Below are 27104 nucleotides of genomic sequence, written 5' to 3'. Positions count from 1 at the left end.
TTGCCCTGTGCCTTCTCTGTGGGTTCACAGAGAGCCGGGTAGGTCTCAGGACTGGGTATCTAGCAGACGTGTGGTAAACGCTCACTGGGCTGGCACGGGGAAGACGAGGAGTTAAGAGAAGCTGGCCCAACGTCCCTTGAGCCAGATCCCCTCTCGGAGTGCGAGTCGCATCTCACAACGGGCTCTGTTCGACTGAGGAAAAGAGGAACGGGCACAAAGGCAGTATGAGGGGTTTTGCTGTTCTCTTCCTGCAGCCAATCAAGGAGTAATTTCCCAAAGACAGACGCTAAAATAGCTCTGAGCTGGCCACATCCCCGCCAGCCTCACCTGAACAACAGAAACCTAGAGCAGGGTTTTGCAGCGTTCGGTGCCCGCGGGACTTGGCCTTCGGCCCAGGTGACTCAGACTGTTGGGTCTGTGCCCTGTGGGGGAGGGGCTGCACGGGAGCCTGACCCTAGGGCAGGAGGCTGTGGTCCAGAGAGCCACAGATTCCTCAGACAGGGGTTTGCCTGGGACCCACTCTCTGGGCACTCCCCGAGATGTTCCTCACACCGTGGCGAGCAGGAAGCCTTCAGTAAAGGCCTGACAATGGCCAGTGCTTTGAAGACGACGGAGGAGGATGAGGAGCGGGGAACCGCGTGAAAGCAAGGCCTGGTGAGGTCTGGAAGCCAGATATGCAGGTGCTGTGGGATTGTGCTCTGGAGCTTTGGCGAGGCACCAGGACGCCGTGACAGTGGTGAGCTGTGAGGCTGGTGCCCACGGCAGGGTCCAGGATTGGGGTCCACTCTGCACACTAACAGGAGGATTGTTGAAATCACACAGGGCTTTTAAAGGGGGATCTTTGGAGAGAGAGTGTACCCCTCTCTTCCAGGCCAGTGAGTGCAGCTTTTATGGTCCTTTCCGATGTGTCATTGGGCAGGAAGGCCCGAGACCGTGCCTGTGCGTCAAGGGAGAGCCATTGGCCCGCAGCCGTGGGGTGGCCGGAGAGAGACGGAGAACATGCTTGTTGCTGGGAACGGGAGAGGAGAGTGTGTGATGTGAGGGCCTCTTGCCGACCAGCTGTGGCCCAGTGGTGGGGGCAGCCTGGAGCCCTTTTAAATTCTGACCAGGGGAATGATGAAGTCTCAGCAGAGAACGTCTGTTCAGAACGGACTGCTGACAGCCACTGGAGGTGGGTGGGGGCGTCCCCGACGGGAGGAGAAATGGCTGGCCTCAGTTTGAAAAGTAAGTGGAGTCAGATAGGTCCTAAGTGAGACGCGTCCGCAGGAAATTGTGTCAGGCCCAGAGAGATGCGATGGTCTTGGGACAGTGCCATGCGCGGCACAGTTCGCCTGTCCCCCCCTGCTGTCCCTCCCCTGCTTGGATAGTGGTGGGGTCAGTAGCTCGACAGCATACGGAGGAAGAAGGAGCAGGGGCAGGCGTGGAGGGGCGAGGACGGCCCAGCCTCCACCTCCCAGTGCAGGCTGCTGAGAGCAGATGCTCCTGGTGTAAAGTGTGCCATGAAGTTCGTTGCCAGCTGGGACTAGACTCGTAGTTGCTGGATCGATACTGTTTTCTCCTTGAAGTGATTGCAGAGCCTTCGGTTACCCAGGAGTTATCGGAAGTCGCAGGACTGACCCCCATTTCTGCCCACGAGCACGAGTCCGTTCAGACGGGCTGTAGGAGTGAAGCGAAGCTGGTCTGTGAGGGTGCGCAGGGCTCCGGGTGTCCGTGGGGCCGGTCACGTGACGGCTGCCGCGGGCATTCCGACACGGGGGGGGGGGGCGCTGGCTGCGTGTCACAGCGGGCGCCGACGCCGTGCGGTGTTGGGGCAGGAGGACCCTGAGAGGGTGTGACCTCCCCGCTGTGAAGGGTGGTGCCTTTCCTTGAGAAGGGAGACTTGGGAACCAGATCTTTGCTCGGTTTCGTTTCCATGGGTGGTCGCGGAGCCCAAGGACCCAGCTTTGGCCACAGGCTGTTTCAGAGAGCCACTGCCATGGGGGGGACACGCCGAGTGCACGGACGGGTGTGTGACGGGGAGCTCAGAGGACACGGCGGGGCTGAGGGGGTCTACCTGAGGTCAGGGCAGTGTTCAGCGTTACGAGAGGACGCGACTGTCTTGGCAAGGAGCGTAGAAGGAGAAGCCAAGAAGGCCGAGGACGGCCTGTTCTTGAACGCGGCTGCTGGGGGTCTCCAACGTTCAGAAGCCAAGTAGGAAGGAAGGGGCGGCCAAGGGGACCAAGGTGGAGCCCCTGGGGCGGGCTGGGAACACCACCAGGGGCTGGGGAGAAGCAGAGCCAGGAAAACAGTTTTCAGAAAGCCACCAACCAGGTCCGATGCTGCTAACTGGGCGAGAGCAGTGTCCAAGGTGGGGGTAGAACTGTGGAACGTGCCGGAGAAGACCGTGTGGGATGAGGACAGCGGCCGGCATCTGGCTGTGGCCGGGAGCCTCCCAGGGGGCATCGTGGGAGGGACCGGCAGGGGAGACGGGGATTGTTGGAGGTAATTGAGGGTTTACATGCCGTTGTCGGAAGTCTGTGGAGCGGTCCCCTGTGTCCTCTAAAGATGCAGGGGGCTCGTACCCCAACCAGAATGCTGAGCCTGACCCAGTGGGGACACAGAAGGTTCCATTCCAGCAGGACCCCCGGTAGCCCTTCTGTACCCACGCCCCCTTCTCTCTTACCCTTCCCCCACGCCCCTCCAGGAACCACTACTCTGCCATCGCTGTCTCTTCAGGGAGGTTAGTAAAGGGAGCCGTATGTGCGTTACTTTTGGGGTTGGCCACTTTCACTGACGTGATTCTTGGGGGAATCGTCGGGATTATTGGGTGTGGCCGACGTCACACCCTGCCTGGCACTCGCGTTACAGGACCTCTGGACTGTTCCCAGTTTGGGGCTATTGAGAGCTCAGCTATTGTGCACACTTGTATACAGGTTTTCTGTGCAAACGTAGCTGTCATTTCTCTGGGGTAAATGCCTAAGAGTACAGTTTCTGGGTTGTACAGTAGTTGCATGCTTACTCTTTTAAGGAATTAGAAATTTCCCAGAGGCCTGTGTTCTTTTACACGCCCACCAGCCGTGTGCGACTTGTCGTGCCCTTGCCAGTGTCTGACGTTGCCATTGTTTTTACCTTCAGCCGTCTGGTGAGTGTGACTCTGGTGCAGCCCGTACCTCTGGGGGTGGACGGTGCTGGTGTTGTTCCGTGCTCATTCGCTGTTCGTGTGTCTTCTCCGTGAAATCTCTCTTCATACCCTGTGTCCACAGTCTGGATTGTTATTTTACTGTGGGGTTTTTCTGTCTTCTAGAAACCATTTCTTTGTCAGATATGTGACTTGCAAATATTTTTTCCTAGCCATTAACTTGACTTTTCATAGTCTTCACCGGGTCTTTCACAGAACAAGCATTTTTTTTTCCCCAGAAAAATCATTTTTTATTTTGATAAAGTCCAGTTTATCTACTTTTCCTTTTGTGCATTGGGCTTTTGGGGTCGAGTATAAAAACTCTTTGCCTAGTCCTAAATTCTGAAGATTTTTGTCTACTTTTTTTAAACAAAAGTTTAATTGTTTTACATTTAACATGCACACTGCAATCCATTTTGAGTTAATTTTGTATGAAGTGTGAGGTTTAGGCTGAGACTCTCCTTCCCACGTCTCTCTCCCGCCTTCCCTTCCGCCCTTACTTTCTGAGCTTACGGATGTCTGGGTCCTCACGTACCCTTGTTGAAAAAGCTGTATTTTCTCCATTGAATTGCTTTTGCACCTCTGCCCAAGAAGTTGGCTGGGTTCTGTGTGGGTCTGTTTCTGTTGCTTTCCTGTTTAAAGCAAGTTCTACACACAGTGTGGGGCATGAGCTCAAAACCCAAGGTCAGGAGTTGTATGTTCCTCTGACTTGGCCAGGCAGACGCCTGTGGCTCTTTATCTATTCCAGGGACCTATGTGTCCCTCTCACCAAAACCACGCAGTCTTCATCACGGTGGCTGTGATGTAAACAAATCACCAGGTAGGCTGATCTTTCTCATTTTGTTCTGTTTGAGGGGATTGCGTCTTCACCGTGCCGGGCCTTCTGATCTGGAACATGGTGCATCTCCGTTTACCTCGGTTCCCTCTCGTTTCTTTAATCGGAATTTTGTGGTTTTCAGCGTACAAGGCCTGTGTACGTTCCTATGCCCTCTGGCTCCTTTTCCTGCCTTGGTCTGGAGCTGAAACTTCGAGTGGTGTGTTGGATACGAAGGGGGAGAACAATCCTATTTCCATGCTCTGAATCATAGGGAAAAAGTTCAATATAATGTGAACTGCAGGTTTTTTTGTTTTTTGTGGATGCTCTTTATCACACTGAGGCATGTCCTCTGTTCCTCCTTTCTGAGAGGTTTTATCATGCGTGGGCGTTGAATTTTATAAAATATTGTCTCCGCATATGATAATGTGATGTTTTCTTTAGCTTGTTAATGTGGTGGATTACACTGACTGACTTTGGGATTTTGAAACAGCTTGACATCCCTGGAATAAACCCCACGTGTCATGGTATACAGTTATTTTTATATATTGCCCAGTGCTATTTGTTAATATTTCATCAAGGGTTCTGGCATCTATATTCATGGGGCTTTTGGTCTGTAATTTCCTTCTTTTTTGAATTGTCTTTGTCCTGATATTAGTATGGGGACAATACAAGATTTAGAAAATGAATTAGGAAGTAGTTCTTCCTCTTCCATTTTCTAGAAGAGATTTATATAAGTGGTATTGTTTCTTTTTTAGAGAATTGGTAGAATTCTATAATCGGGGTCTAGAGATTTCTTTCTTTTTTTTTTTTGAAGATTTTATTCATTTATTTGAGAGAGAGAGTGACAGAGAACATAGGACGGGAGAAGGTCAGAGGGAGAAGCAGACTCCCTGCGGAGCTGGGAGGCCATTGCAGGACTTAATCCCAGCACTCTGGGATCATGACCTGAGCCGAAGGTCTTCAGCTTAACCCACTGAGCCCCCCAGGCGCTCTAGAGATTTCTTTTATGGATTTTTTTTTTTAAAATAACCCTTTTTGAGATACAGTTCACATATGATAAATTTTAGCAATTTAAAGTATATAGTTAATGGTTTTTGTATGTTCATAGGGTTGTGTGGCTGTCAACATTACCTAATTTTTGAAGATTTTTTTCAACTAAAAAAGAAACCCCGTGTCCTTTAGCATCACGCCGCAGTCACTCCCCGTTCTCCCATCCTTTAGCCCCTGGCAACCACGAATATATTTGTCTGTCTGTTAATCTATTCCAGACGTTTCCTCTAAATGCAGTCATAGTGTATGTCGACCTTTGTGTTTCTAAGGTCTGTCCATGTTGTAGCACGTGGCACTATCTCACTGCTTTTATTATCAAATATGATTCCATTGAGTGGATATACTGTTTGGTTTATATTTCATTAGTTGATGGAAATTTGGATCATTTCAACTTTTTTTTTTAAAGATTTTTTTTATTTATTTGACAGAGAGAGATCACAAGTAGGGAGAGGCAGGCAGAGAGAGAGGAGGAAGCAGGCTCCCCGCTGAGCAGAGAGCCCGATGCGGGACTCCATCCCAGGACCCTGAGATCATGACCTGAGCCGAAGGCAGAGGCTTTAACCCACTGAGCCCCCCAGGCGCCCCTGGATTGTTTCAACTTTTTTATATCATGAATCACGTTACTGTGAACAAATGTGCACAAGTTTTGTGTGGAATATGTCACTTCCCTTACGTATTTGCCTAACCATGGACTTGCTAAATTGTGTGGTAACTGTGTGTGTAGCCGTCTGAGGGGCTGCCAGAGTGACTCCCACAGTGGCTGCAGCACCTTCCATCCCAGCAGGTGTGCACAAGCGCTCTGAATTCTCTGTGTTCTCCTCGACACTTGGTGTCATCTGTCTTTTTAAAATTTAAGCATCCTAGGAAAAGTAAAATTTAATTTTTAAAGTAGTCATGCATTCATTCATTCATGAGGGAAGTGATTTCTCTTATTTTTTACAGCGTTTTCTTAGTTTCAGGTGTACAGTAGAGTCATTCAGCACTTCCACGCATCACCCTGTGACCATCGTGATGAGTGCGCTCCTGAATCCCCATCCGGTTTCACCCATCCCCCCACCCATGTCCCCTCTGGCAACCAGCACTTTGTTCTTTATAGTTAGGAGTCTGTTTCATGGTTTGTCTTTCTGTTTCTGTTTCTTTTTTTCTGTTTTCCATTTGTTTTGTTTCTTAAATTCCGTATGTGGGTGAAATCATATGGTATTTGTCTTTCTCTGCTTGACGTATCTCACTTAGCGTTACACTCTCTAGCTGCATCCCTGTTGTTGCCAGTGGCAAGATTTCATTCCTTTGTGTTTAGATGTGTCACATCTTCCTCACCCATTCGTCCATCCGTGGACACTTGGACTGTTTCCATACCTCGGCTGTGGTAGATAACGCTGCTGTAAACATTAGGGTACACGTATCCCTCTCAATTAATATTCCTGTAATTTCGGGGGTAAATACCCGTAGTGCGGCTGTGGGGTTGTAGGGCAGCTGTCTTCACCTTCTGGAGGGACGTCCATATTGTCTTCCACCATGGCTGCGCCGGCCTGCATCCCCACTAACTGCACGAGGGCTCCTTTTTCTCCACATCCTTGACAACATCTTGTTAAGATTTAACTTAAATTTAACCAAACACCCATGAAGTGAAATGGTATTTCATCTTGGCTTTGATTTGCATTTCCTCTAACGACTTATGATAATGAGCGTTTTTATGTGCTGATCGCACCAGTTATATGTCTTCTTTGGAGAAATGTATTTTCAGATTCTTTCCCCATTTTAAAATTGGTTAATTTGTCATTTTGCTATTGACCTGTAATTTTTCTCTATATATTATGATGTTAGATACTTACCAGATAGATGATTTATAAATACATTCTCACATCCTGTGGGTTGTCTTTTCATTTTCTTGATGGCGTCACTTGAAGTACAAATGATTTCTATTTTTTTATTTTTAAAGATTTTATTTATTTATTTGACAGAGAGAAATCACAAGTAGATGGAGAGGCAGGCAGAGAGAGAGGAGGAAGCAGGCTCCCTGCTGAGCAGAGAGCCCGATGCGGGGGCCTTGATCCCAGGACCCTGAGATCATGACCCGAGCCGAAGGCAGCGGCTTAACCCACTGAGCCACCCAGGCGCCCCAAATGATTTCTATTTTAATGAAGTCCCATTTTTCTGCTTTTATTTTCACCATGTGCTTTTGGGGTTATAGCTAAGAATTCATGACCTAACCCAAAGTCATGAAGATTCACTTCTGAGTTTCCGTTTAGTTTGGTAGTTTTTGTCCTTGTCTTTAGCTCTCTGACCACTTTGACATAATTTTGCATGTGGTGTGTGGTAAGGATTCAGCTTCTGGTGGTCTTAGCACCGTTTGTTGAAAAGACTTCTCTCCCCCGTTGTATTGTCTTGGCGTCCTTGTTAAAAAATCAATATTTCTAGGTCATCAGTTCTAATCTATTGATCAATATATCTGCCCTTTTTAGGGGGAATGTTTTGAAATTTCACTTTCCTTAATAATTATAGTATGATTAAATTTAGCTATTTTATACTGGATGAGTTGTGCTAGTTTGTGTGTTTTGAGAACTTGCTCTGTTTCATCTGTGTTGTCGAACGTACATCGGCATTCCTTCATTGACCTTTCGATGGCAGCTGGGTCTATGGAGTGATATTCCCTGTTTCATTCATGATGTTGATCATTTGTCTTCTCTCCTTCTTTCTTAGTCAGTGTTATTGGAGGTATGTCAATTGACTAGTTTTTTTTTAAGAACCAAATTTTTAAAAAAGATTTTTTTTATTTATTTGAGAGAGAGAGAGAATGAGGGAGAGACAGCGCATGAGAAGGGGGAGGGTCAGAGGGAGAAGCAGACTCCCTGCCAAGCAGGGAGCCCGATGCGGGGCTCAGTCCTGGGACTCCAGGATCATGACCTGAGCTGAAGGCAGTTGCTTAACCCACTGAGCCACCCAGGCGCCCCAAGAACCAGTTTAAAAAAAATTGATTTTTTCTATTGTTTTTATTTTCAATTTTGTTGATTTATTCTCTTATTTCTCTTCTCTCCTCTCCTCTTCCCTTCCCTCCCCTACCCTTTCCTTCTTTTCTCTTCTTTTTTTTCCTTCCTTTTCTTTTCTTTTGAAGCCCAGTGTGGGTTGAACTCACGACCCTGAGATCAGAATATGAGCTGAGATCACGAGCTGGATGCTTGGCCGACTGAGACACTCAGACCCCTTTGTGGTCTTACATTATTATTTACTTGCTTGGGAAGCTTTAGGGCACTGTGTTTTTTGAGTACTTAATAGCCTTCTCCTCTTCCTCCTGTATTCTGCTGTTCTGGTGACATGAATCTTAGATCTTTCGTTATAGTCCCACAGGTTGTTGAGGTTCTGTTGTTTCTTTCTTGTTTTTGTGTTTTATTTTTAATTTATTATTTATTTATTTGTAAAGATTTTATTTCCTTATTTGACAGAGAGAGAGAGAGAGAGAATGTGCACAAGCAGGGGCAGAGGGAGAGGGAATGGCAGACCCCCTTGCTGAGCAGGGAGCCCGATGCGGGGCTGGATCCCAGGATCCCAGGATCACAACCTGAGCCAAAGGCAGATGCTCCACCAACTGAGCCACCCAGGTGCCCCTGTTTTTGTTTTTAAAGTCAGGTTTCTCTCTGCTTATCAGACTGGGTAAGTTCTGTTGTTCTCTTTTTCTGTTCACGGATTCGTTCCTCTGTCTCCTCCATTCTGTTGTCGTACTTTTCCATTTAAAGATTTTATTTATTTGACAGACAGAGATCACAAGCAGGCAGAGAGGCAGGCAGAGAGAGAGGGGGAAGCAGGCTCCCACTGAGCAGAGAGCCCGATGCAGGGCTCGATCCCAGGACCCTGAGATCATGACATGAGCCGAAGGCAGAGGCTTAACCCACTGAGCCACCCAGGTGCCCTGTACCTTTCCATTTAGATTTTTATTTTGATTATTGTGGTTTTTAGTTCTAAGTTTTTCACTTGGTTCTTCTTTGTATCTTCTATTTGTTTGCTGATACAATTCCTTTGCTGAAACTTTATATTTTTTGAGTGTGTTTCAAGTGTGTGTATGGTTATCCTTTGAAGCATTTTTATGATGGCTGCTTTAAAATCTATGTCAGATACTTTTCTCATCTTTGTCTCTTAGTATCATCAGTCATTTGTATCAGTCAGGTTCTCCAGAAATAAAGAACCAATAAGATGCATACGTATATGTGTGTATATAGATATGTATGAAGACAGAGAAAGAGAGATTGATCAATTGATTGTTAGGAATTGGCCTTTGTGAATGTGGAGTTTGGCAAGTCCAAATCGGCAGTTTAGGCTGGCAGATTCCAGACCCCGGAGAGACAGGGGTGCAGTCCCAGTCCAAAAGCCCGCAGGTGGAGACCTGACAGAGCCAGGGGTACAGAGGAGGTATGCGGGCAGTCTCCGAGAGAACTCCCTTCTACTTGGAGGAGTGGCGGGCTTTTTTTCTTTTCAGATCTTCAACTGATTGAATAAGGTCCACCACCTTATGGAAGGCAATCTGCTTTACTCTAGCCATTAAAATGTTCATCTCATCCAAAAACACATTTGTGGAAACACCCAGAATAATGTTTGATAAATATCTGGGGACCCTGTGGTCCAGTCAAATTGACACATAAAATTAACCATCATGGCATCTATTGATCGTCTTTTTTCATTCAGTTTTTGCTTTTTCTGGTTTTTGGTGTGGCAAATAAGTTTCAGCTGAAAACTGAACACTTTTGGTGTTTTGTCAGGAGACCCAGATTATAAAAGTCACAAGGTCTGGGCGAGATGCCCTTCTTTGCATTCAGTTTTTGGATCATGCCTGAGTGCTGGCTTCTGGCTTAAGCCCGGCCCGTGGTGAGAACTGTTCCTTGGGGACTTGTGGCTTGCTCTTGATATGGGGAGAATAAGGCATGGGACCTCACAGCCTCTGAGCTGTGGAGACCGCTGCAGTCAGAAAACCAGACTTGGGCCTGGGGCCCCTGGGCTGTATTCAGGAGACATGTCTGTAGAGCTGACTGGTTGTCCAGTAGCCTGGGAACACAGGGGAGGTGTCCGAGCAGAGGCTGGGCATGCAGCCTTCCAGGTTTCGGGGGAGCCTCTGGCTCCCTGGAACAAATTCCTTGGCTTTTCCTCTTGGCTGGGCGGAGACCAGGAGTGCTAATTGTCCTTGGTCCTTTGAGAGCTCCAGGGCAGCTTCCAAGAAAGTGCTGTGGGATTGCTTGGTCATAGGGCAGTTCTATTTTCAATATTTTGAGGAACCTCCATGCTGTTTTCCAGAGTGGCTGCACCAGCTTGCATTCCCACCAACAGTGTAGGAGGGTTCCCCTTTCTCCGCATCCTCGCCAGCATCTGTCATTTCCTGACTTGTTGATTTTAGCCATTCTGACTGGTGTGAGGTGATACCTCATTGTGGTTTTGATTTGTATTTCCCTGATGCCGAGTGATGTGGAGCACTTTTTCATGTGTCTGTTGGCCATCTGGATGTCTTCTTCACAGAAATGTCTGTTCATGTCCTCTGCCCATTTCTTGATTGGATTATTTGTTCTTTGGGTGTTGAGTTTGATAAGCTCTTTATAGATTTTGGACACTAGTCCTTTATCTGATATGTCGTTTGCAAATATCTTCTCCCATTCTGTCAGTTGTCTTTTGATTTTGTTAACTGTTTCCTTTGCTGTGCAAAAGCTTTTGATCTTGATGAAATCCCTATAGTTCATTTTTGCCCTTGCTTCCCTTGCCTTTGGGCGATGTTCCTAGGAAGATGTTGCTGCGGCTGAGGTCGAAGAGGTTGCTGCCTGTGTTCTCCTCAAGGATTTTGATGGATTCCTTTCGCACATTGAGGTCCTTCATCCATTTTGAGTCTATTTTCGTGTGTGGTGTAAGGAAATGGTCCAATTTCATTTTTCTGCATGTGGCTGTCCAATTTTCCCAGCACCATTTATTGAAGAGGCTGTCTTTTCTCCATTGGACATTCTTTCCTGCATTGTCGAAGATTAGTTGACCATAGAGTTGAGGGTCTATTTCTGGGCTCTCTATTCTGTTCCATTGATCTATGTGTCTGTTTTTGTGCTGGTACCATGCTGTCTTGATGATGACAGCTTTGGAATAGAGCTGGAAGTCCGGAATTGTGATGCCACCAACTTTGGCTTTCTTTTTCAATATCCCTTTGGCTATTCGAGGTCTTTTCTGATTCCATATAAATTTTAGAATTATTTGTTCCATTTCTTTGAAAAAGATGGATGGTACTTTGATAGGAATTACATTAAATGTGTAGATTGCTTTAGGTAGCATAGACATTTTCACAATATTTATTCTTCAAATCCAGGAGCATGGAACATTTTTCCATTTCTTTGTGTCTTCCTCAATTTCTTTCATGAGTACTTTATAGTTTTCTGAGTATAGATTCTGTGCCTCTTTGGTTAGGTTTTTACCCTAAAGATACAAACGTAGTGATCCAAAGGGGCACGTGCAATAGCCAAACTATGGAAAGAACCTAGATGTCCATCAACAGATGAATGGATCAAGAAGATGTGGTATATATACACAATGGAATACTATGCAGCCATCAAAAGGAATGAAATCTTGCCATTTGCGACAACATGGATGGAACTAGAGCGTATCGTGCTTAGCGAAATAAGTCAAGCAGAGAAAGACAACTATCATATGATCTCCCTGATATGAGGAAGTGGTGATGCAACATGGGGGCTTAAGTGGGTAGGAGAAGAATCAATGAAACAAGATGGGATTGGGAGGGAGACAAACCATAAGTGACTCTTAATCTCACAAAACAAACTGAGGGTTGCTGGGGGGAGGGGGGTTGGGAGAAGGGGGTGGGATTATGGACATTGGGGAGGGTATGTGCTATGGTGAGTGCTGTGAAGTGTGTAAACCTGGTGATTCACAGACCTGTACCCCTGGGGATAAAAATATATGTTTATAAAAAAAAAATTAAAAAAAAATAAAGAAAGTGCTGTGGGGCCAGGGAGGCAGGTCTGCTGCGGGTCCTGGCACTCCCCCAGCCCCGGAACACTCCCTGCCTAGGCCCTGCCAGGTATTTGAGGAGGGGGTGAGGGTGTTTCTGCAGCAGGGGCTGTGGGTCTTGCCACCCGTTTTTTGCTCACCTCCTTCTCGCCTGCAGACGAACGACGCGGCCGGCAACACCTGGAACTGGCTGTACTTCATCCCTCTCATCATCATCGGCTCTTTCTTCATGCTCAACCTGGTGCTGGGCGTGCTCTCTGGGTAAGCAGCCACGTGGGCTGAGGGGCAGATGCTGCGGTCAGACGTGGGTGCGTGTGATGTGGGGAAGGTGAGGCCTGGCCTGGCCTCATGGCGCCTCTCTGTGCTGGTCCCTCCTGTCGTCCTGAGCACGGGCCAACCTGTCCTTTGTGCTGCTGTCCTGAACTCTCTCTTCACTATCCCCTGGCCCTGGCCTCCTTGTCTCTATTCCACCCTTGGCCTTCACCCTGTCCCCTGAGATGGGGGAGAGACTGCTGCTGGAGCTCACCTGAGTCCATTGTGTGGTTTTGGGGCAGCCCCAGAGCCTAGAGGGTCCCTCTGCTGCTGTAGCGGAGAGTGATGGCGCAGCCCCCTATGCCGACTGTGGTGGTCACTGGGCTCTCCACCCCAGCCTTGACCCCTGGCTTGCTCCTCCTCTCCAGACCCCTTTCTGTGCTGAGCTCCTCCAGGAGTGAACAAGGGAGGGTGAGGGGCGGGGATTCCCTCCTGAAGAAAGCAGTTTCCTGACCCCACATTGTACTTGCCTGTCCTGCATGGGGCAGAGGCTACAGAAGTGGTGTGTACTTGGGGGCACAGGTGGGGCTGGTGTTTGGGGATCCTGCCTTCCCATCAGTCCGGGGAAGCTGGGTCAGGAAGGCCTGGCCTGCGCTTGGTCCCACACTAGTATGATACCCCCGGAAGACTAGAGGAGAAATCTCCATCCTGCCTACTCTGAAGTTTCCTGCTCAGGCCCGGGGCTCCAGAGGTGGGCTCAGGGAGAGGCTGGTGGACCAAAGGGCCTGGAAAAGAATAGCCACTGAGAGGTCCGTGTAGCCAAGGCCTGCATGCTCTGGCTCTGGAATGTGTCCTCTGCCTCAGTCCTCTCCTGTAAGGGGTATGTCACCAGCATGTCTTTCCAGGCACCTCCGTAGGGACAGGCAGGAGCACAGCGCAGTGGATGGATGCACGACTTCTAGTCTGAAGGAGCCGCATGGTCTGAGCTGGAGGAGGCCTGGAGCTCAGGGAAACCACCCAGGGAAGGGGCATTTCCACTGAGATCCAAAGGGAGACCAGGAATGGGCTCAGCAAAGTGGGGGAGAGGGTTTCCCTGGCAGAGAAGAGCTGGGGTACAGGCCCAGGGATAACCAGAGGGGCGCGTTGTGTGCTGTGGGGATGCATGGGGCTGGAATTGGAGGGTGTGGAGGGGTGAGGCTGCCGCGGCCGGCAGACAGTAGGTTGTGTGGAGCGTGGGCTGTGTGCTGAGGACAGTGCACACTGGGGAGGTGGAACACAGGTGGGTTCGCGGTGAGTTGGGAAAGCGCCCTGCTCAGGGTGGCTTTGTGTGGCTTGCCCCAAAGAATGTGCAGAAAGACCTGGGGAGCTGGGGGTGCTCCTCACGGAGCAGGGCCACGGACACAGTGACTTCCCAGCCCTTCTCCCACTGGAGGGCATCCTGGCCTCTGGGGATGAGGTGATACGGGATAGTTTTCCTAATTAGTCTCAGCTGAGCCTTCCCTCAGGCATCCAGGCCCAGCAGAGAGACCCCAGGGTTCTCTTTCAGGCCAGGCAGGCTTGGAAATAGTGTGGCCCCTAAAGCCAGCAGACTGTGCACAGCTGGCAGGTCCCACGCTGGCTGCACTCCACGGCTGCACGGACTAGAAGCCACGTCTGCAGCCTGGCCTGGGGAATGCTTGCTCTGCAGGACTCCGGGGCTCGGCCACGTCTGGGCAACGCTGCTACAGGGCTGGCTTGGAGCCCTTCCAGGCTTGTCCTTCCTCATGCCCTGGGCTGTTGCCCATAGCACATGCCAGAGGGTCAGGATCAGGGATTCCTCTTGGGGCTTTTCTTAGCAGAAGCCTAGAGAGGATAGGCCCGCTGCTCACTGCCGTTTGAGAAGTGGCTGCTCTGCGGGGCCTGAATTGCTGCACCTTTCTGCTGGTGGCTCTGGGACTGACTCACGTGGGGCTGCACCCCAGGCCCTTCTGCCCTCATCAGGGCCAAGGGATGGAGTCTGGATAGAGAGGGGAGGAGGGGCGGGGGCCCCGGTCACTGCTGGGGTTTGCGGGGGATGGGAGGTCCAGGCAGGAGCTGGCTGCTCTCATTGCCAGGGTTGCCACAGCTCAGGCCCTGGTGGACGCTGGTCATGAGCTTGGGTCAGGAAGAGCCGAGCTCTCTCTCCTGCCATGGCTGTGGGCCAGGAGTGAGGTCTACTGGGATCACTGCACTAAGCCCAGAAGCTGCTTCTCTTGGAGGAGAAATGGCCACTCCTCTGAGGATAGACGTTGCTGTTGGGCTGCAGGGGCATGCCTGCCTGTCCTCTGGGGACCTGGCCTCAGAAGCTTGCCATGCTGGATGCCCAGTGTGCGTGTACTTGGGCGTGCCCATGTGCCCATGTGTGTGGATGGCTTCCTTCTGGCAGTGTGAAGATCCTTGTCTTCATGAGCCTCCCAGGTTTGGCTGAGGTGGCTCTGGAATGTGGAAGGTGGCTCTGGAACCAGTGGAAGAAACAAAGTGGGAAGCCTCTGGGCTGATCTCACTGAGAAGGTCTCTGGAGGGTGCGGATGACAGAGGCTGGCACGCAGAGGGTGTGTGCCTCGGCTGGCTCTGGGCAGGGCTGTGGCACTGTCCCTGCTCTCAGGAATGCCCCAGGGGACTGGGATGCACAGGTGTCCCTTTGTGCTGGAGGGTCCTGAGGAAGGAGCGTTCAGCTGGGCCCCTTGAGGGAGCTCAAGCTGGTGGCGAGGGACGGCCCATGGCCTGACTGTCATGTCCCAGCCTCTTCCCGGTTCCCTCTGACTCTGTCCACACACCCGTGAGCTGGTGGCCGTGCTCACACTTACTCTTCCTTTTCTGGGCCTGTGCAACGCAGAGAGTTTGCCAAGGAGCGTGAGAGGGTCGAGAACCGCCGGGCCTTCCTGAAGCTTCGCCGGCAGCAGCAGATCGAGCGGGAGCTCAATGGGTACCTGGAGTGGATCTTCAAGGCCGGTGAGAACCGGGGGCGGCAGGCGTGCTCCTGGCCTGGCCTCGGTCAGCAGCCCTGGGGAGGATGAGACCAGCCTGGGAGAGGGGAGCTGGGGCGTCTAAAGTGTGTTCTCCAGCTCTCCGGGGTCCTGACACCAGGTGGCCGTGTGGCTCTGGGGACACTGGCCTTTTCAGTGGAGGCTTCCAGCAAAGCCACTCCTGGGACTGCTTTCTGCCTGTCGGACGAAGGCGCCTGACTCTTGACCTGAGCCCGCTCTGTGCTCTGCAGCGGGCTCGGGGCTTTCTGACTGCCCCCCAGTCTACGGCCGGCGTACCTCCCTGCCTATGGGGTGCCTGCCAGGCCTCCTTAGGTGCCTTGTCTGCGTGGAGCTCGGCCAGTGGGTGGCTGCTCTTGGGAGGGCGAAGTGAGCCTGGGAACAGGCCAGGTGCCCCTTGTGTGGCACTGCCTGTGGGACACATGACGGTGTCTGTCTCAGCAGGGAAAGCTTAGCCGCAAGCCCCATGGGCTTCTGGGATTGGAAGGGCTGAGAAGCAGAGGGCATTCACCCTGTGTGCTCCTGGGGGTTAAGCTCTGGTCAGGGGTTGGGGTGGGAAGACCCCAACCTGAGGCTGTGTCTCGCTCACAGAGGAAGTCATGCTGGCCGAGGAGGACAAGAATGCAGAGGAGAAGTCCCCTCTGGATGGTAGGTGACCACTGTTAGCACCGTGTACCCAGCGAGACCCGTGAGCACGCTCACACTGGGGATGCCACGGCCACACGTCCGTTAGGGCAGAGCCCGTTCTGGAAGTCATGGCAGCTCCTGGGGAGGGGTGAGCCACGGCCCAGCATGGGCGTAGCTGGCGATGGGCTCAGACACCACACCTGCTGGGTGTCCCGCTGTGGTTCAGGGCAGCATGTGCTCCCAGCAGGCCTGAGCACTGTGCTGTCCGGCCTGGCAGCTCACGCGGAAGCCCAGGGAAGCAAACGTGGGAGACCCGTCCCTCAGGCTCACCCACCCCTCTTCAGGCGTTGAGAAGCCAGATGGTGCCGGAGGTTGCTGTGCTGGTCGGCAGAGACTAGGTCATTCCCATTGTCCCAGGAAGAGCCTCTGGACGGTGCTGCTTCTAGAAGCTCTGAGTTCAGGCTGAAGTCAAGCTGTACCTGTTTCCAGGGCTCAGGGCGATGTAGCTCCCAGCACAGCCTGAGGTTGCTGGGGTCGCCACGAGAGCCCCGTGGCCATGGTCACCAGCCTGGCGACAGGCACCGGCCTGGGGGCAGGGAGGCTATTCTCCCTTTACACCAAAGCCAAGGCCAGAGGGATTGGCCGCATCTGCTGCAGCCTCAGTTGAACCCGCATCTGGGGCACTGAGCTGATCTGTGCTCGACGTTTACAGACCTGATCGACCTTTCTGCCCTCACCTGGCCTCGGGGCGGGCTGTGGGGACAGTCGGCTGCAGCCTGGACTTGCCCCACACAGGGCTCTCCTGCTCTCCCTGGTAGCCGCTGGCGTCATCGCTGAGAAAAGGCAGAGCGGTGGCATTCGCCTCTGAATTCCTTCTGCCCTTTGCCCTGAAGACTGAGAGAGGCTCCCGGGGGCCCAGGGAGGAGACCCCCAGGAAGGCCCTCGCCCCCTCAGCTGAGGGACATGCAGCTGGGTGCCGGCTCACGCAGCCCCCTCTCCCCATGCTTGTTTAAAGCAGTGCTGAAGAGGGCAGCTGCCAAGAAGAGCCGGAACGACCTTATCCACGCCGAGGAGGGTGAGGACCGGTTTGCCGACCTCTGTGCCGTCGGTGAGTGTGCGGAGTCCGCCCGGCTGGACGGGGTCTGTCCTCTGACTGGGCCTAGCGGGTGCCCCTAGCTTCCTGCCTGCCCCGCCGGGGCCCCCTTCCTTCCCTGCTGCCCACTCTCCTGTGTCCCTCCTGATGGCAGGATGTGAGGTGCCTCCTGCCCTCTGGTGTGCACTCAGCTTTCTTGCCCAGAACCGGGCAGCAGGGGTGGGCCCTGTGTCTGGCTCCTAGAACCTCCCTGCTGCCCGGGTCCCGTGACTCGTTCACGGCAGTGCAGCCCTGACTGCCCTCGGCTCTGCCGTCGCCTGGGTACACGCAGAGCCTTGGCCGCACCCGATGGCAGAGGGTCTGCATGTGTGTCACTGACTGTAGGGACGAGGGTTCTGGCCATCTTCCTATCCAGCCCCCGTCTTCCATGCTCCTGGGCCTCTGGCTTCGTCCCCGTCTTCTCAAATGGTGACAGGAGAATTCTGGTTCATTGAATCACACGGACCGCCTTAGTTCCCTTCCTGAGGCTGCTACCAGACATGCCAGCCCTTTCTCAATAAATGCCCTGTTGCTCTGAGGTCTGCAGCAGGAGAGGGCTCGGCCATGGGTCTCCACCTCGGCAGGTGGAGAAGGGCCCTCGTGGTGGTGCCCTGTCACTGCGAAGCCCAATTCGGACACGGTCAGGTGGCCATGATTGCCCATAGTCCCTGAGCCGGCCCGAGGCAGAGGTCTGCTCCTCATGGTGGGGTCACACTCGTGAGACAGCTCTATGAGGCGTTTACCTACCAGCCAACCTGCTTCTGTCTCTGTCCATCGGGCTGTCAATCTGGGAGTCTCCTGGTCTGTCATCTGCCAGTCATCGGTCATCTGCCATCGGTCGTCTCATTTTCTCCACACACAGGCCCAGTAAATGTGTGTCAGTGGCGTGGGGTTTGTGCCTGTTTCTCAGATCACTTGCCTGCCCCTCACCCACACACGCGTGTGCACACACACAGTGTTGAGATCTCCGCATGTCACAGAAATGCTTTCATACAGATTTTTCTGGAGACTACTCCCCTCAGAAGTCTGATTCTGATTCTCGTTTGGTGCCCCATGGGGTCCCAAGAATTGGCTTGGCTGCTCTGTGTCAGTGGCTATTCATTCATTTTTAAGTAGTTTCATCTTTGTCTGGAAAGTGCTGCCTAAACAAAGCCCTGTCGACCTCTGTCCTTCCCTCCAGTGCTTCTGTCCTGTGGGTGGACGTGGACCCACTGTCCCTCTGGGTGTGCGGGAGATGCTCTGAGTCCGGCTGGCTGGAGGCCAGTCCGACGAGGCTGAAGGGACGTTTCCCTGGGACTGCCGTTCTCGTGCACTCGCGGCTCGGGACCTGGGGTCTCTTTAAATGTTGGCTTTCCCTCCAAGTTGGGTTTGGTGACTTTGCGTACACCCTGTCTCTCTGTTGGGCGGTTTGCGTCTGCTAACTAGTAAGAGACTCACGTGTGTTGTGGGTCTGAGTTTTGTTACAGTTTTCACAAATTTATCATGCGACTGCAATATTTAGAGTCCCCTTTATTTCTATTTTACCTAGGATTTTTATTCTGATTTTGTAAAATTAATTGGAAAGATTTTTTAAAAGTCTTTTTCTATGGCTTAGAATAATTTAAATAACACCTAAATAGTGTGTTCTTTAAAGGTGAGACAAAACCGAGCCCAAAGTAAAAAGAACTTGGGCCAGTTTTATAGATTATGCCTTGTGAGGAAACCTTCCATTTTCTCAGCATTTCAAACATGTTTCTGTCGAGTTGCCTGCGCTTTTCTCTTGTAATTCTCCTCATCCCCCCGCACATAGCCGCACGGTTGCTCTTCAGTCCCGCAGACGTTGGTGGGAGCCTACGGCGTGTAGGGAACCGTTCCCAGCACGGGGGCCTCCGGTGGAGCGGAGCAGGGAAGCCCCTTCCTCGTCGGGTTTTTTGCTGCAGCACCAGCCGCAGACGCCAGCAGGGGACCACGGAAAGGGTGTCCTGTGCCCGGCCACCTCCGCAACAGGGAAAACCCGACGAGAGAGGGGCTTGGAGGGCAGGGGGCTCAGGGTTTTCATGAGAAAGGCCCCGAAGGCCCCCTGGGGAAAGGTCGCCTTCGAGTAAAATGGAAGGACGTGAGGGAGGCAGCCCCGAGGAAGAGAACCTTCTGGCAACACGTGAGAAGACCCTGAAGCAGGGAGGATCGTGGCACACGCAGGGCCTGCGGGGGGGCCGGTGTGGCTGGACTGGAGTGGCCTGGGGGTCAGGAGGCCGTGGAAGGCGAGGGACATTCAGGGACTCCGGCCGCGGGGGGTTTTATAGAGCGGAGACGCCATCTGGCTCCAGTTCGGGTGCAGGGGAGCCCCAAGGGCAGGAAGGGCAGAAGTGGGGCCTGTTCCGAGGCCAATGTAGGGATCGGACCCGCAATGGCAGCCACGGGCGTGTCTGGTGGCCAGACTCAGGGACAGCCTGAAGGTGACAGCGTTGCTGGCCAGTTGGGCGTGGGCCTCAGGGGATGTGGGGCACTGTGCGCCTCGGGGTAGGCTGGGCACTGACGCCCGAAGTCCGGGGAGCGTGTGCCACGTGGCCCGGCTGGGGGTCTGGCTCTGCGGCAGGAAGGTGCTGACCCCTTGGAGGCTGTCCAGGACGCGCTGACCCTGCTCCTGCTGCTCGCTCGTTGTTGGAATGTCTGTCTGTCTGCCTGTTTTATTACACTGTATTGTGCAGGGTTCATCTGTAGGAAGTTACATAAAATGACCTGATTGTAGACTTGCTTTTCTTGAATGTCATGGCTTCCTCTTATATCTTTAGTAGGTTCATCTTTCTAAATTAGTTTGATTTGCTCTTTTAGGACATTCCTAATTTCTTACACAAGGTGTCTGGCTTCCTACCGACTGTCCCGTGTCCTCCTCTCTGCGGCACGAGGCCTCTGTGTCGACTGCCCCTGCTGTTCTGTGGTGTCACACTGGTCCCTGCTGTCCCCCTGCCATGGAGGTCCTGGGGGCCACGGAGGTCCTGGAGACTGCGGCTCCGGTTCTGGGTCAGAAGCTCTTCCTTTGCCCCTGGGACTTGGGCCATCCCTCGTGGGGGGCTTTTCTCAAGGAGTTCACGCCCTCGCATCTTTTTTGCACCTGCATCTCTCTTATCTCATGCCTGTCCCCCACTTTGCTCCTGCAGGTCTCACCCTCTGTCCCTCAGGGTTTCTCCCCTTGTTCCACACGTGGCTTGTGCTCCGCCCTTCAGGCCACTAGTCTGGGTTCTGAGAGTGAACCTCCTTTCCTTTCCTCTGCTGAAGGGAATTTTATTTTTTCTGCCGAAAGTTTCTCCTTTCAGTTTTATTTGGTTTGCTTGGTGCTGTCCTTGAGCCCCTGGGATGTTGCTGATTTTTCTTCTTGGGTCCCTGGCAGGCAGGGCCCGTGGGCTCAGCAGGCTCGGATGGGCTCAGGTGTGGGGCTGGGCAGGGAGGACAGAAGCCGCGCATGGGTTTCCCCGTCCCGGCGCCTCCTTTGTCCCTCTGCCTGAGCTGAGGGTGGCGGCGTCTCAGGCCCTGGGCTTGTCAGCCTCTGCCCTCGCTGTCTCTGGTACCCGTGGCTGAGCCCCACGTGGCCGGCGTCGTCTCGCTGAGCCCTACAGGAGCCGCGCAGTCTGGGTTACCAGGATCTGTTTCGAAAGAGATCTCTGGGCTGTGACGGGGTGAGGCCACATGCCATGGGCAGTTTGTCTCCAGGGCTTGCTGGCCATCGTCGCCTCCATCATCCCACACTGGCGAGCGCAGCAGTGAAGCTGGAGGGAAACACGTTTCTCCGGCCCTTCAGGGGCCACGGGTAGGGTCATCGAGGGCGGGGATGGATCTCAGCCGTTCTGTCCTCTCTCTGCCACTCAGGCCCAAGCTCTGTGTGTGTCTTTGGAAGGAATGGGATTGTCACACAGGCCAGCGAAGACTTTCTACGAATGGGTGAGCCCCTCTTTTGGGCGTGATGGCAGGAAACCCAAACGCTCTGTACAGCCTTCCGTTGTTCTCACTAATGCCCGACTGAGCTGCCATTCACAGCTGATTGAATGCTTGATTTCTCCTAGCTTGACGATGCATCTTTTTCCCTGAAGTAAGCCTTTTGTTTAGAAAGAATGTACACTGATCAAGTTAAACATGGAAAATGCACAGCGTGAAAAGAGGTAGTCCCAGTCCCTCACCGTTTCCCCACCCGGAGCTACGACTCTGGATGTGCGGGGGGTCCGTGTTCACCGTAGACCCTAGTTTTACCAAAGAGCTGGGGTCACTGTCCAGAGCCGACCTGACCACATGGTCGCTGCTTGCTGGGAAAGGCTGACCTCCAGGGCCTGTGTCTCTGTCTCCAGAGACCCGGGACCTGTGCCGTGTTTGCCTGCGTGTCCCGGATCCCTGACCAAGTGGAGGCCGGGAAGCAGGCAGGCCTCTGGTCTTGGTTCTGCCGTTGTGTGCATGTGGGCACCCGTCTCCCTGGGCACTGAGGGGGGCACCTCGCGCTCAGCTTGCCGTTCTCTCGCTCCCCTCCTGTCCCTTGGAGGGTGTTGGGAGATAGGGCTTCAGAAGCCAAGTAGGGGTGCATGGTTTTGTGCAAATGTGGCCGAGGACGTTTCTGTCTGGGTTTGCCTTGTCAAGTGAAGAAGCGTGTGGTTGTTTGCATGTGGGTACGGGGGGCCTGTGAAGATAGCTCTCGCGGGAGGCCTTTCCCAAGGCAGGGCCCCCCGGTTCCTCGCGGGCCTGGCCCAGAAAGCGAGATGGGCAGGGCCATGCAGCCTACCCTGGAGAACTTGCTGCCTGTCTCACGTGTGTGCACACATGTCCCCTCCTTCCCAGCGTGGCCCTGTGTGTGTCCACAGATGTGTACCTGTGTGACTCTGTGTGTGGTTGTTTCTCTGAGAGTGAGATGGTCAGGGTGTGTGTGTGGCTTTGTTTCTAAATGACTCAGGAGCCAGTGGGCTCTCAGGATGGGTGTGTGTGGCTCTGCCTGTGTGTGGGTCCCTCCTGGTCCACACTGTCTGCCTCCCTCTGGGCCTTATTTCTGAGGAGGGAGCGGGTGTGTCTGGCTGTGGCCTTGGCACTTTGCTGCCTCAAGAAGGCTGGCCCAGAGTCCTTGTGGAGTGAGGTCACTCTGACTGTTGGTGGCCGGTGTCTGGTGCCTGGAACGTGAGGCTGTGTCCTGGCTTCCCCAGGAGGCTGTGATGGGGCAGTGTCTTCCATGGGTGTGGATGGGGTATGGCATCGGGCATTGCAAGTTTGCTCCGAGGGCCGGCTGCTGGCCCTGTCCTGTGAACTGCTCCTTCTGGGCCTGTGGCTGTGGGTCCCAGTGTCTCCCCACGACACAGCTGTCAGCTTATGGATCCGTCTTTCCCAAAGCTTCAGGGCCAGTCCTCATTTCACCGAATTCAAGAAAACACCAACCCCAGAATGCTATTACTGTCCCACTGTGTCTGTGTGCCCCCACACCCCTGCACCCAGGAGCCCGGTGCCCAAGCTGACTGGGCTTGGACCCTTGGAGGCTCACACAGGTCCAGGCCCTTACAGAAAGCACCAGAGAGGCCGTGATGTGCTTCAGACACACGGACTGTCCTGAGAGACCGAGCTGTGCACACTTGCCACTGCCAAGCACCTAGGAAGCCTACTCACTTGCTTGTCAGGGAGCACATGGGCTCTCGGGAGGCCCTATCCTGTCCTGTCCTCACGGAGTGTGCCGTCTGGCCTGGAAGCTGGGCACAGAGCAGGTCAATGAGCCAGTACAGGGGCAGATGGTGGGATTACTGCTGGGGGGCAGTGATCTGATTTTGGAAGGAGTGCCCAGAGAAGGGTGTTTTGTGGGGGTGACAGCAGATGCAGATGTGAAGCTGGGGTGTAGGCAGCTGTGGAGAGGGGCTTGCGTGGGGAGAATTCCATGCTTAGGGTCATGGTAGAGCCGTGGCGGTGGGAATGTGGAGACAAGGGGCGGCCGTGGGAGCCTCACGCGTAGGCGTTCTGGAGCCTGTGCTGGGCATTGTGGGCCACACCTGCCCCTGTCTCCGCTCTGGGACCACCGCCTCGGACAAGCTGCAAACCAAGCAGCTGGCTGGGTTCCAGTCGAAGTACTGGAGAGTAGGTAGCCAGGGGTCCTGAAGGGCTTGGTCGCTTGGGCACCTGCCTTTTGCTCAGGTCGTGATCCCGGGGTCCTGGGATTGAGACCCGCATCGGGCTCCCTGCTCTGCGGGAAGCCTGCTTCTTCCTCTCCTACTCCCCCTGCTTGTGTTCCCTCTCTTACGATCTCTCTCTGTCATAAATAAATAAATTCTTTTTCAAAAAGACAGGTAGCCAGTGGCTGCCGATCTCTGAGTTGCAGTGGGAGGGAGCCAGAGGCCGCAGTGCTCTTCAAGGCCCACAGAGGAGCTGGGATGGCCTGGGAGCATTGGGACAACTGGCAGGTGGCCCGGAGAGGCTGGAGACCATCTGGAGCCTGGTAACCACGGAGACCAGCAAGGCTCTTGGTCCCCTCACTTGTGAACAGGGGTGGGGTCAGGACCCACTGCAGGGCAAGCAGCCAAACGCCAGGAGCCCACAGGGCCTGTGGTGAGAACCGGGGCTTTGAGCTCAACCTGACTGGGGCAAGGGCTTGCGAGGTGTTCTCCTGGGGGAGCGTGTCCTCGAGGGTGTGTCCACGGGGCCCACGTCTGTGAGGGCAAGCATGTCCTCAGTGAGCCCCTTGTTCCCCCAGGGTCCCCCTTCGCCCGTGCCAGCCTCAAGAGTGGGAAGACGGACGGCTCGTCGTACTTCCGCAGGAAGGAGAAGATGTTCCGCTTCTTCATCCGCCGCATGGTGAAGGCGCAGAGTTTCTACTGGGTGGTGCTGTGCGTGGTGGCCTTGAACACCTTCTGTGTGGCCATGGTCCACTACAACCAGCCCCAGCGACTTACCACGGCCCTGTGTACGTAGCTGCGGCCCGGCCTCCCTCACCTCCTCCCGAGCCGGCTGGCGCCTGCAGCCCAAGGGTTCGGGTCCACAGCCTGTCGCCTTGGAATGCCCTGGGTAGGATCCAGCGCTCACCGGCGTGCCTCCAAGGGCCTCTGCTGGGCCTGAGCTGCCCGCCCCAGGTGCTGGGAGGCCTAGATGACTGCAACGGCTTAGAAACCCACCTGTCAGTGTGCTGGGAAGTGAGGCGGGGCCCAGGGTGCCCGGGGCAATGGGGTGAGCTGGCCAGAGCTGGGCCCCGGGGATCTGTGTCCTCCCTGGGAAGGGCTTCCGGCCCACGGACTGGGGGACTTACCCCTCATTCCAGTCTGCCGGAGGCTGCAGCCACTTCCCTGGACTCCTGTGGAGGAAGAGTCCTGCCTTCTCGGGCTCTTTGTGGGCTTTTAGGCTGCTTGCCGTTTTTGCTCTTTGACCCTAATCAGGGCTGAGTTGCCCATGTCCGTGAGCCTAAGGACAGGCCATGGGCATCTGAGTCATGGCTTCTTTTGGCCCTGGCTACGTTCCAAGGAGGAAAGGAGGAAGGTAACCGGTCCCTGGAAGAGGCCCCTTGCCCCTCTCCAGGGACCAGGGCTGACCTTCTAGGACCAACGGTTCATTCGCTAGGGCTCTGCAGGCCATGGGGTGCCTGGTCGGCGTCTGTGGTCCCACCTCAGCAGAGCTATAGAGACAAAGGCTCGCAAGTAGTTTACATGCTCGGGTCAGGCCTTCCGCCTTCCTGTGCCCAGGGGTTAGCTACAGTAACCCTGCTTGGTGTCTGGGTCTGAGGTGGACACATGGCCTATTTTGGGTTCTTCTTGCTCTGTCCATGGGAGCCTGGTGTGCCTGAAGCCACCTGACATGGCAAGAGTCTTTCTTCCAGAGAAGAGCCTCCTGGCTGTTGGTCCCGGCCTTCCGGGCCAGCCGCGCTCCCCTCCGTCAGACCACCGAGCCCATCAGTCCTAAGCAGGAGCTCGGGCCGCCCGGGCAGTGTTCTTAACATGGTCCGGACCGATGTCTCCACGGCCCACCTGAAAATGGGGAGGGGGATGACACCTGGGGTGCAATTTCCCAGACTTGTACTGAAAGCTCTTGCTGTCTAAAGGGGAAGGATTAGGGGCAGAAGAAGCCAGGGGGTCCCCCGGGCACTCCTGACAGGCAGCCTGGCTCGAGGTCCCCAGGGCAGCAAAGTGAAGTGACAGCTGCTCTTGCCCCTAGTCCCTGTGTCCTGGGGCCTGTCCTTTGGTGTCTGGGGACTTTGCTTGGGACTGAGGTTAGTACTTTTCTCAGGACAAAGTCTCCTCCCCTTTGGGGGTTGGGTAGGGAGCAGGGAGGGGGGCTTCCTCTTAACCCGGCCCACGGTGTGGCTGTTCCCAGGGCTTCCTCGCCAGGCCTTTCCTTCCCGTGGAAGAAGCTGATGGTGCCCTGGCAGCCCTGGGGTCCCTCCCGGTTTCCTGGGGGTCTGCCACCTGAGCATGGGCCTGAGAGTGCCCAGGGGCTGGGCTAGGCCACAGGCATCCTTGGCCACGAGTCCTTCCCCTTACTGCCTTGTCTTCTCTGTGTCTCCCCGGGAATTTCTAATTCATTGGCATGACCTAGGGCAGAGGTGGGTTTATGCCGCATTGGCCTGCCTGGGCTCCATGCCCTGGGCTCTGTCCCTGGAAGCTGGGCTAGAGCTGAGAAAGGCCGATCCGGCCAGATAGGGCAGGTCTTGCAAGAGACAGAGGTGGGGCGGAGGTGGGGGGGCGTTGCCACCAGGACTAGCTTCCCTGGGGCTCCCCAGAGGGCTCGGCCCTAGACTGGCCAGCCTGCTGAGAATGGGTTCTGGGCACGTCTGCTGTCTGTCCCTCCAGGATTCTCCCCCTGCCCCCGGGGCCCACCAGAATGCCTGAGATGAGCTCAGGGGAGGAGGAGGGAAGGGAGGCAGCTGGCCGCTGGGCCTCGTCCTCCTCTGAGGCCCTGGCCTCACACGACAGGCTTGAGCGCCCTCGCCTCCCTCCCGCATCCCCCAGCACCTGTCCTCTTACGATGACACGAAACATACCAAACACTGTCAGTTCTCTGCCTCCCCTTGGCGTGTGACGGCCCAGAGAGAAGGGTCTGCTCTGTCTCCCCTGCAAGTTCAGAGCAGCACCAGCTTCTGAGAGCTGAACCAGTCATTCAGGAGTGAATGAATGGATACCCCTTCTTGGCCTCAGAGGGGAGGCTGAGCATATGACGCCGAGAGAGAGTGAAAGGCAGGCAGGACATTGGGGGTTCCTGGCTCCGGCTTCTCCCCTCCTCAGAGGATGTATTACCATTGGCACCTCCGGTGCTGGTTCCCTGCACGGCTTTCACTTGGATCTCCCGGGAGTGAGAGCAGCGACCGGACCCCCGGAGCTCCAAGGTCTGGCATGTGGGCGGGGGCTGTCCCGTCTTCCTGGCTTCCTCCTCCAGGATCTGAGCCCTCTGAGTGGGGCAGGTGCTTTGTGACCTTGCGTGGAGGGCTCTGGGCCTCGGTGGCGGGGAGCTTGGGATCTGTGCGGGTTGTTGGGGTGTTCTGAGCTGGACTTGGGGGCAGGGTGGCGCTCCCTACCCATCACGCCTGCTGCTCGGCACTGCCCAGGTGTCAGTCGTGCAGGCCTGGCTGCAGTGGGCTCTTCTGCCTGGGTCCATGGGCTTCCATGCCTGGGACACTGGCTTCCCGGCTTCTCCAGGGAGTCAGCTGTGCCTTCTCCTTCTTAGCCTGGCTCAGTGCCTTAGTGAGTGCGTGGCTGGCTTCAGAGGCTGGGCATGATTATCGTTGTACTCAAGCCAGAGCAGGGGTGGTAGGGGTCCCACAGCTGAGACCTGGGTGCATACAGATCTCTGTGTGTCTGTGTGTGGGTGGTGGGCTGGTGTTTGTTTTCTGCTCTCATGGAGTCTGGCTACTGTAGGGCCGCCCCTGGCTGTGGCTGCTGGGTCTCTGTAGGGTCGTGCTTGGTGGAGAGGGGTGGAAGAAGGCAGATGTCAGGGTCCAGAGCTGTGGGGTCCCCTCTTCTGTTGTCTGTTTTATCAGGAGCTGCCTGAGCTCCAGTTTCCCACTGGTCTGTCTGCCAGAGGCCCCAGAAGGGTGGGATGCTGACTTTCCAGTCACCGGACCCTGAAGCTTGCCATCCACTCCTGCTCATGACCTGTACCCTCGGGCGCAGGCTCTGCTCT

At 54.4% G+C, this 27104-nt stretch overlaps 1 protein-coding gene across 12 annotated transcripts in view; it reads left to right on the top strand.

The window, feature by feature from the left end:
• CACNA1B (calcium voltage-gated channel subunit alpha1 B) overlaps nt 1-27104 on the top strand; it is a 182974-nt gene that overhangs the window by 37471 nt on the left and 118399 nt on the right. For 9 of the 12 annotated variants that reach the window (XR_004277441.1, XM_032307663.1, XM_032307661.1 and 6 more), the window contains 5 exons: nt 12160-12263; nt 15109-15224; nt 15848-15904; nt 16899-16991; nt 23695-23904. Coding sequence is in view for 11 of the 12 variants with exons in the window: in XM_032307663.1 (XP_032163554.1) it covers nt 12160-12263; nt 15109-15224; nt 15848-15904; nt 16899-16991; nt 23695-23904 (580 nt within the window). In the remaining variant the exon portion in view is untranslated. The remainder of the gene's footprint in view (nt 1-12159; nt 12264-15108; nt 15225-15847; nt 15905-16898; nt 16992-23694; nt 23905-27104) is intronic. The other 3 variants (XM_032307664.1, XM_032307662.1, XM_032307658.1) reach the window with 1 other exon arrangement.

This window comes from Mustela erminea, chromosome 12 (assembly GCF_009829155.1).
Source record: "Mustela erminea isolate mMusErm1 chromosome 12, mMusErm1.Pri, whole genome shotgun sequence".
NCBI lineage: Eukaryota > Metazoa > Chordata > Mammalia > Carnivora > Mustelidae > Mustela > Mustela erminea.
Note: the sequence above shows the minus strand (reverse complement) of the source record. Positions and strands in the feature narration are given on the sequence as shown.